Raw genomic sequence first — 10,325 nt, 5'->3', positions numbered from 1 at the left:
GTTGTAATCCGATTGTCATACAATGTATGACAATCGGATTGCAATATAACATTTGTTTACATTTAACCACCTGGTAAGAAAAACTCGGGGTTAACCATAATTGCAAAAGTTTTTACCCCGAACATGCTCGGGCTTAACGGCCAGGTGGTTAAGGATCTTCTATCTTTTATGTATCCTGTCACTGGTTCCAACATGGACTGCTGGGGTCATGCCCAGCCCCTCCCAATAATTTGCCTACTCAGTCTACCACATGCTGAACCCCAGCACCAGAGAGACAGCAAACCATTCGGCTGAGGTGATCTGGGTCACAAATAATTCTACTAGTCCACATGAATATAGAACCCCCTTCCTGCAATGACTTCCCTGGCATTACAAGATGTGCTTCTCACCAGAGGTTGGAGGCAGAAGTGACATCCGGGGCTACCACCAGCACGTCTTCACATAAATTAGCAAATATGTTTGGCCGCTCAAACACACGACTGACCTTCCTTTTTGTGAGCTCCTACCACTCCCCATGACTCATTTCAAGGTTATCTAGTGTACTCAGTTTGGAATGCACTCCACTAGATCTCTATCTCTGATTTGTTACATCAGTAATAATCTTTGAGTTGTTGCTCTACATGTGCATACATGTGGCAGACTGTGCACTGGAAAAAAATCCTTCAACCTTGCTAGCACTTATTTTCCCAGTTACAATATGTTTTTTTACTTTCAGGGAGTTTAAAAGGCTATGAACAATTTGTAGAAGACTGTTTTAACTCCATTTCATTTTGAGCCAAAAGTAAGAAAGCAAAGGTGAGTTTATCTAGAACTTATATTACACATGTAAACCCTTAATTAGTTTAAAAAATGGAAGAAAGGGTGAAAGTATTTAATAGCGCCTAGAAAAAGTATCAAAACCCTTAAAGAATAAATACAGTTTTACAGTCACCCAAAAATCATATCTCAAAAACACTACTGCTGCATTTTTTTACTGCACTTAGTTCTGAGCCACTTGATTTACAAGCTATTTGTGCTGAAGCCCAGTCAATAATAAAAAAAAAATCAAGAGATTTCTGATAAAGGAATGTTGACAAAAACCTGATTTATGTATATATATATATATATATATATATATATATATATATATATATATATATATATGCCCAAAGGGAAATAGAATCAGAGCAAGCCCACAACTCTTCAGTGGACCATAAGTGACCATAAAAAACAGAAACCATTTTGCAATATGGACCCCTGACAGGCTATATTAGCGCCAATCACATCTAGGCCAGTGAAAGGCTATTTCTGAACTTAGTGAACTGGAAAGGTGCGTCTCTGCTAAAGAGGGACATAAAATTCTATTATTAACAGTTAGTGTTCTTCCACCTCTCAATGGATGACTTTGAAAATAGGTAACAAATAGATGTTGTATTCCAAAAGACTTTATAGCAGACTCCCTATAAGAAATTGTTGTACGTATCTTTCATCAGTTTCTGGGACACGCCCCTGCCTCTTGGCTTGATTTGGAAAGAGGAGATGAGTATGCTGGGGCCACACTTCATAAATCTAAAGAGGCTTCAAGGTGTACTTTTGCAGAGTTCATTATTATAATATAAAAAAGGCCGTCAGGAGAGTCTGAAAGAAAGTGGATCTCTACTGAGCCAAAGTCACACTCCTAGCTGACATCCCTCACGTAACTCACCAGATGAGGCATCATCTAAAACACTATTAGACAAAATAGGAGGATTGGGCTATTTATTGCTGGGGATTTCCCTTTCATCTGTGTGTGAGGGACCACACCCACCTTTAATCCCGCGAACAGTCCGATCACTCCAGGGCTGTCCTGCATTGGGTCTCGCGCCATCCTGGCATTTGCTTTGGAGCTGGTGCTCCGGGTGCCGCCATCTTCTCTTCTTCTTCCTGTTCTTCATCCTACATCACCGGAGCAGGGGGCAAGATCGGATAACGATGTTTGGGCATGCGCAGAAGGAGATTCCTGATGTAGGTATAATGGGAAGCTTTGTGCTCCCATTCATTCTCGACAGCCTAGGCGATCGAGAATTAGGGGGCGGTGCTTAACCCTTAAAAGGGTGTTGCACTTAAAAAAAAACCAAACACATAAGTTTTACTCTAAATAAAAGGGTTGTCAACTTTTTTATGTAAAGTGAAAATTGTGAGTTTAGGTACGCTTTAAGCCTCTACTCCTTTTTAGCAATTGACTTTTGCTTTCTGGCTGAATTCTGCACCTACCTCCAAGGCAGATCCACCTCCTCTTACCCAAAAGAAGGCTAAGGCTAAAGACCCCCAACTTGTTGAAAAACAGTAGCAACACTCATAGGTGCCTGGATTCGATTGAGGCTCTCTTCTTTTGGACCCGGTGATTTTGCTGATCCTCAATGTTTTAGAATGCTTGCAATTTGTTTACTTGGCTGGAATAACTTATATTGGTTTATTGGAGCAAAGTCCAACTGCTCAACATACGGGGCCTTACTGTGCCTCGTTTTGTTTCTGCATAGCCTCCTAACAAAAGCCTCTTTCTGTTTCTCAAGTCCTTAGGCAACAGCCCCATAATGGGATGCTGAAATAAATTCTTCAGACTGCTCACTGTGGAGTGCATCAGAGAGGTGCAAGGAAGTTGGAAGAAACCTGTTCATTGCTTACTGAAAAATTGTCTGATGGATGTGGTTTTGAGTTAACTCATGCTGAGATACTGACTCATCAACATCTTTATTGTGCATTTATACTTTTGCGATCTTTGATTACAGTTTGCTTGTGCTTAAGCTAAATGATGATATAATTTCACCTGATTCCTATCCCCACAATTGGACCCACTGACCATTTCTTTCACTCTTGTAAATATTTGGCAAGTGTTTCTGAGAAGTGACGCAATTAACAAATATCCTGTTTTTAGTACTGTACATTGCTTGTGTTACCGCAAACTTCGGGAAATCTCAGGTGAAATTTACAACAGTGACCAAAATTCTTTTTAAACTCAAATCTGGAATCAAATCCCCTTGTTCACAAATATACACCGTTACATAAACTGGATATACACATACAAACATAGGTTTCTGGGAGCGAATTGAGCTGCAGAGACTAAAATTGATTTTCCAATATGTCACCCATATCTGGAATCAAATTCCCAACTCACAAATGTACACACTATCGTGAGAAATTAGTAAGAAACTTCGTTCATAAGAAGTACTGTTTTTTGGGGAGGTGAGATGTTTTTTGGGGAGGTGAGATGAAAAAGGTGATTGAAAAGAAATTCTGGTAATTTTCTATAAGTTAAAAGACTATAAGGATCTATAATATCCAGTCTATTATTTAATTTAAAAAAAATTCTTCTGAGGAAAAAAAAGTAACGGGCAAATTACGCAGCTTCTTTAAAATATACAAAAAAGCCACCACCAGACTGCCTGTCTTTATTTTGTTTTGTACCTAGTGTCCTTCTCCAGCAGGTGACAGTTTCATGGAACAAACTGTCCATTATGTCCTTTTTCTTTTATATATTTTATATATAATATATTTTATATATTTTTATATATATATATGATTTAAACTAAAAAGTAAATGATTGTAAAGCATGAGCTCACACCACCATATCTTACCAATGGTCTTCCCAACACTTGTGAATTGGACATGCCCAGGTATCAGAAATAATATATTGGTTTAGTGGGGCACAATGGATTTGGTGGTACAAGCTCTCCACAGAGCTGCAAACACCAGATGTGGGATGGAGAAACATGGCGCTAAAATCAACAGACTTGAGGCAGAGCTCATCTTCTTCTTCATTTTCCTCTTCAGGGCAAGACTCACAGATTGCAAAGCACTCCAACAGGGTATATCTATCTTGTAACAGCCCACTGAGCTGGCAGTTATTGGAATAGATGTGAAGGATAGAGAGCTAAAGTTATGATGATCAGGTATGGAGCTGGGTTAACGTAGAATTAGGAATGCCAGTTCTGTGTTAGCACACAACACACCTACATAGCTAAGTTGTGTGAAGTTGTATGGGTGAAAGCTCTACATGTCACTGCTACATTTTAAAAAGTGGACGACGTAATGCAGGAGGGCTTGGCTATTAAGGGATTCTATATTCAGAACAACTAATAGAATAATTAGTCTCCCAGGTAGCCTGAACCAAATGGTTTGCTTTCTGCCTGGTGCCAGAATTTAGCATGTGGTATAGTAAGTGGTCAAATAACTGGGAGCAGCTAGGCATGACCCAGCTGTCTTGGTCCATGTTATAACCAATGACAAGATACATAGAAAATGGAAACTGCAAGCTGAAAGGACGGACCTCTAACAATCTATTCCCTGGAGCATTGCCTGTGCCATGCAGAACACAGGATAGGTAGTGGGAGCTTAGAGAGCTAAACAATAGAAGTGTTTAAGTGTTTGTTCATCAATTCTAAAAGAAAAAAAATATATTGAGTTGAAAGGGGAATTCTAAAAATAAAAAATGAAGTACCACCATCACCATCTAAAAATTTTAAAGAATAAACAAAAGATGTAAAAATCAAGTGTGCCAAAATACAAAATGAAAGACACGTTGCAAAAGTACTGACATTCTTAAAGCGTACCAAAACTCAACATTTTTAATTTACAGCCTTTTTTAAGCCCAGAATGGGCAAAGCATGCACAGCTAGATCAAATCATACGATCTCGCACCTGCACAGTACGAGATCGGGTGAGGGAGCAAGAAGGCCAGAAGAGAAGGCAGAAGATTTCAGTGTCAGGGTGAAGAGGAATCCCAGGACAACACGGGGCCGGATCACAAGAAGAACCAGAAGACCACAAGAAGAACCAAGAAGAACCATCGAGGGATCTGCTTTTGGTTTACTTCCGCTTTAAATGAACCATAATGACTCAAAACTGATACGATCCAATACCAGCTAGAAAAAATTAAGGTAATAAAGTGTCAGTGTCAGATACTTTATTTTGTATTTACTGACACCAAACTATGTTATAGAATCAATTCTTTACAAGATGTCCCTAACTTGCATGCAGACCTGGAAGCACTAATTGCCTGGGCAACCAAGTGGCAAATGACATTTAGTATTGATTAGAAGAAGAGGAAGCCAATCCCGCAGTGATAAGTACATAAGAGAGAAAGTGCAAAGATAGCGGCACTTTATGGCAGAAAATAAGTTTGGCATGACATAAAACCCTTTATTTAAATTACTAAAACATATACTTCTTAGAAGCATAATTGGTAAAAGAGGCCATGGCAATGTTTAACCATGGTTTAATAAAATACTCTCACTAAAGAGTCCAAGATGTGGGTCAGTACTGTACTTTTGGTCCTGCCCGACGCGTTTCGCCCTAAACGGGCTTCCTCAGGGCATTGCCGAGACCCTAGAAATTACAATAATGATAGTATAGTATAGCATTTCCACAGTATTCTTACAATTTTGACAATTTTGAAATAAGCATATTGACCTCACGAGAAGAAGCTTATGTTATTTATACAAGGTGAAAGTTCAGGGAGTTTGTTGATTAAAAAATGTACAACTACATGCTCTAGTCCCTGAGCAATTTTATTGCTTGGAAGCACCCATGGAAGTAATTTTTTGTCACTTCTTATTTATTCTATCGACTCATTTTTCCCTTAACATTAATTTCACTTGAGCAACAGGACTGCTGTTAAAATCCACTTGAACCACTCCTAAGTTTAAGTGTGACCCATAGCTTTGGGTCATTGCTGCTCTCCTTCAATCTGAATTGGCCAAAACGAGTGCAGCTATTACCTGAGAGATGAGAAAAGATTTCCAAAATTTAGGAACCAGACTTAAAATATTGAGCAGAAAATAGATGACATTATCTCCATAGTCAACTAAAACACTTCCCAGATCACTGTAATGGATTCTAAAACTAATGAGCTAAAGCTCAAAATAGTTGACCTAGAAAACAGAACGGGCAGGGGTAACCATTTTGAGCTGTAGCCTAAAATAGAACAATCTTACTGAGGTGACCAAAACATTTATACTATCACCGCTACTAGATTACACAGATAATATGGTGGAACTGGACATGGTCCACAGAGCGTAAGGAGCGGTCAAGAAAGATGGTCCACCTGATGGTACATAAGAAGCAGTCATGAGAGTGGCTAGACCACAAACAGATCTTATGATGGAAAGAAACGCCATACAAAAATTTACTGACCTATATCCTCTGACCATGTAATTCGGCTGGGTCTTAAAACTCCTACTTCAGATCCTCACGGCAAAGAGATTCCATACCGCTGGGCCTTCCCTTTGTGATTACTCTTACAAATTTAAAGAAAAACTTTTTCTTTTTCCAACTTCTCAGATCGTGAAAAGCTACTGTTTGACCTAGGATTACTGCACAAAGAAGCTTCCTTTGATCGTCCACTAGAGAGCTCTCCCAAGCACCATTATATCCTCTTTGAAACAAAGTCACAAAAGCAACTAAGCACAAGAAACTTACTTAAAGGAATGGCCAGCAAGCTCTAATCCAGGCTTGGATTTAGCCTTCCTGGCCAATATCTCTTTGAGACTACTCCGTCCTTAAGAGCCTGGTTGTACCTTCTGCTGGAGTCCGGACTCTCAACTGTAAAGAAGACTTCTGCTGGTTGTATTGCTTTATTGCCTATTGTTCTGTGTCAAATTCAGTGGTTGGCGATTGAAGAAGGGACAACCCTGATGCTTTGCCCTATTTTTTTCCATTGTATTTTACTGATTTTTTTGGAGCCCTGAGTTAATTACTTGGTAAATACTCCCTTGGTTTAGTTTACATTACTGTGTCTTCCTCAAAATTTCCTATATGCTTTGGCTGCTGCAAAAGTTTACTTTTGTATATTTTTGTACTAAAGTTTGGTGCCTTGGACTGGGGGGAAGTACACATGCCCTCCCACGTGGGACTCTTATTTGAAGGCCTATTTCACGGGCGTCCACTAAGCCTCCCACAGGTGTTTTTACCTGCTTTTTGTCTGGGCTCCTCCTCTGGGGCCTCACAGGACTCTGGGAGAATGACCCTAGTCCTGCTTGTATGTATGTTTCTATGTTATTCATTGTGGTTCTGTTTACATTCTCTAAAGCGTAACCCCTTTTTTCTCTTAAACCCTTTCCATATCAGGATTAGGTTAACTAGTACCATTATGCTATAAGTTATTCAGCATGACACCTTCCTTAGCTCCACCCTAAATAACACTCAGTATAGTGCCACCACACCCCTTAAAATCGTGTCTCACAATACTCAGGGCCTGAATTCGCCCATCAAAAGATGCAAAGCATTTTAACACTACCACTCAGTTGTGGCGGAAGTAATCAGCCTGCAATAGACCCACTTCACCAAAAATTCAGCTCCTTCCTACCTACATAAACACTACCCATTGCTTTACACAGCTAACGCCTACTAAAACATTGTGGAGTTGATCTGTGCCTAGCAAAGCACTTGAACTTCCAAGGACTGGAGGTGGTGAAAGACCCTGAAAGCAGATTTTATTAGTGAAAGGTACCTTATCCGGTCAGTTGGTCACTTTTATTGTTTCCTATGACCCCAATATGGTACAACTGGCATTTTCTTCAATCTTACCTAAAGCACAAGGCACCCTTCTTCCCCTAGGAGACTCGAACATGGCCCTAGACCAGGTTTTAGATAAATCAGGTCCTCCCTGATATAAACATACCCCAAAGCAGAGCAATAAACTGGCCCTCCTACTGTGTCAACATAACCTGGTTGACATCTGGAGAGAATTAAACCCCACAAGGGATTTTACACATTACTGCACGGCCCACAAAGTATATTCTAGGATAGATCATATATTCACACCAGCTCACACGGTGCCCCTTGTTGCTAGCGCCCGTATTCTTTCATCCACCTGGTCTGATCACGACCCTCTGGTTGTCATGCTTGAAGGCCTTAGGGGAAAGCAATCTAGTTTCCGCTGGAGACTGAACCATAGCTTACTACAAGACAAACTGGTAGGCATAGAAATTGAGGCCACCATTAAAGAATTCTTCTACCATAACAATCCATGTGACACTTACTATGTGACAAATTGGGAGGCGTTTAAAGTCACCACCAGAGATGAATTCATCAAATGGCTTCCAGACTTAAAAAAGTCCCCAAATCAGGCTATTAAATCTAAAATGAAAATGTACTGGGAACTTTTACACTGTCATAAACATTCCCCACTTCTAGACCTTTGCCACCAGGTCAAAGATCTGAGGATGGAAATAAACTTATGCTTAACTACCAGAGCTGAAAAATCTCTCCGTTGGTGGGGTCATAGGTTTTTCACCTTGTTAGACAAACTAGGGCAACACCTAGTTAAAAAGCTAAATCCTCGCTCTAAAACTTACGCATTGCCCAAACTGAAAACACGAGCCGGTAGAAATACACAAACCCCAATATGATTTTAGAAGAGTTTAGTGACTGCTACCAAAAACTTTATAATTCTAATTCCCTACTCTCCCCACTGGCAGCCGATTAGTTTTTTCGGTCCCTACACCTTCCCAAACTGATTTAAAGATCATGACAAAAATCCTATCTCTTCGATTGAACTCTTTCCTAAGCCATTACATTCATCTCCGAACGGGTCGGTTTTATACCATTTTGCCAAGCACCTGATCTGACCAGGAGATCTAATGATTTGATTTTAGCACACTTCACCCATTGGGATGGGAACTCTCACAGGAAAGCCGTGCTTCTTTCCATAGATCTCCAGAAGGCATTTGGGGGTTTCTACAGCTTTCTTCAGCTCCTGGCCCTTTTATACACCAATCCTGCAATAAGGTTTAAGTAGGAGGTTTCTAATCAGGTAAATTTGCAATTAAAAAAGGCACCAGGCAGGGTTGTCCCCCCTTTGTTATTTGCACAAGCAATTGAACAATTAGGAATTGCTATACAAAGCTGCTCTGATTTTAAGGGCATAAGAGAGGAGAGGTAGAACATAAATGTGTCCTCTTTGCAGATGACATCTAGATGTACATCACCTCTCTACTAACTTCAATCCCTAACTTATTTAAAATCCTCAAACAGGAAATTAGACTTGACCAAACCTGGAAATTAAGCTTAGTCCCAGACCTCACCAGCTCTATAAAAAAAACTATGGCTCAAAATTCAAACAAATTTTTGCATCCCCAACTTCTTAGATGGGAAGGATAGCATTAGTTAAAATGAACATTTTGCCTATCTTCAGTAAAAGCTAAACTGAACTGGATAATGATTAATGAAAAACTCATGTGCACACTCATAGATACACCACACTTCTTTGAACTTACCTGGGACCCATAGGTTGCACATTGCTCCACAACAGTTATCTTCTTATTGTGGATTCCCCTCCCCCCCCCCCTCATTTTTCCCACACCCATTATCCTTGTTCCTTTTTTTTTGTATTAAACGGGATTCTTGGCAACAAGAGATCCTTTTCATGTAAATGATGTACAGGTTTGCAATGTTATATAGCAGGTTTCTCTATGTCTAAAATCTATGCAACTGTTTTACCTGTGCCTGTTTTTCACAACTTTCTGTTAAACCTGTTTTTTTCCCTGAATAAAAATGTATTGAAATAAAAATAAACAAAGGGAGGGAGCTGAGAAAGAAAATAATATATGTTTTCTACCTATTTGCTATGTTAGGGTTCCTAACAAGTCCTTAACATGTTTGTTTTCTAGAATGAGTAGTACTATAAAATGTTTTCTGGGTCCTTAGAATGTCTTGTTGTCTTCTTAGTGAGGCATTTTGTGACTCTGAAGGACTGTCAATTGACAAGTTGTTCCAACATAACCATACCCAGTGCCTTCTATGATTCCTTGTAATTTCTAATGTGCAGCTTCTGCAAGTTTTTAGGTAAATGGCTTAACATGTCAGATGTTTATATTTGGGAGCTTCTAAATGGCACTTCAATAAGGCTATCAAGTTAGATCCTCTACACACTGCAATGAGGGTCTGTTAAGGTGCGTACACACTTCCAATTTTTATCGTTCCAATCGAACGACGAACGATCGATTGGGCAAAAAATCGTTCGTAAAAAAGTAACCAACGACGCCGACGAACGAGGAAAGTCGCTGGAAACGAACGACCGGACCGACGGATCGGATTGGACGACGATCGTTGAACATCGTTCGTGTGTACGGTCGTTCGTTGATCGTCCATGGTCAGAGCATGCGTGATGAACAAACGTCCGTTCACTTTCCTGTCGTGCACATAGTTCCTCTATCGCTCAAACGATCGTATCTATTGTGTGTACAATATCTACGAACGATCGTGTCGTTAACTCTATGTGCAGAATCGTTGCTATACGATCGTTCGTATATATCGTGCATGAACGTTCGTCGTTCGTTTTCCAACGATAATAATTGGAAGTGTGTACG

At 39.9% G+C, this 10,325-nt stretch overlaps 1 protein-coding gene across 4 annotated transcripts in view; it reads right to left on the bottom strand.

The window, feature by feature from the left end:
* The window catches only part of MTR (5-methyltetrahydrofolate-homocysteine methyltransferase), a 316,459-nt gene that overhangs the window by 38,575 nt on the left and 267,559 nt on the right, over positions 1-10,325 (bottom strand). Inside the window, exon 30 of one of the 4 annotated variants that reach the window (XM_072409188.1) lies at positions 3,208-4,880. The exons of the other annotated variants lie outside the window; for them this stretch is intronic. Within the exon in view, the coding sequence (XP_072265289.1) occupies positions 4,836-4,880 (45 nt within the window). The 3' untranslated portion in view covers positions 3,208-4,835. Of the gene's footprint in view, positions 1-3,207; positions 4,881-10,325 lie in introns of those variants that run through there. 4 annotated transcript variants of the gene reach the window in all.

The sequence above is a fragment of the Pyxicephalus adspersus genome, chromosome 4 (assembly GCF_032062135.1).
Source record: "Pyxicephalus adspersus chromosome 4, UCB_Pads_2.0, whole genome shotgun sequence".
NCBI classification, from domain to species: domain Eukaryota; kingdom Metazoa; phylum Chordata; class Amphibia; order Anura; family Pyxicephalidae; genus Pyxicephalus; species Pyxicephalus adspersus.
Note: the sequence above shows the minus strand (reverse complement) of the source record. Positions and strands in the feature narration are given on the sequence as shown.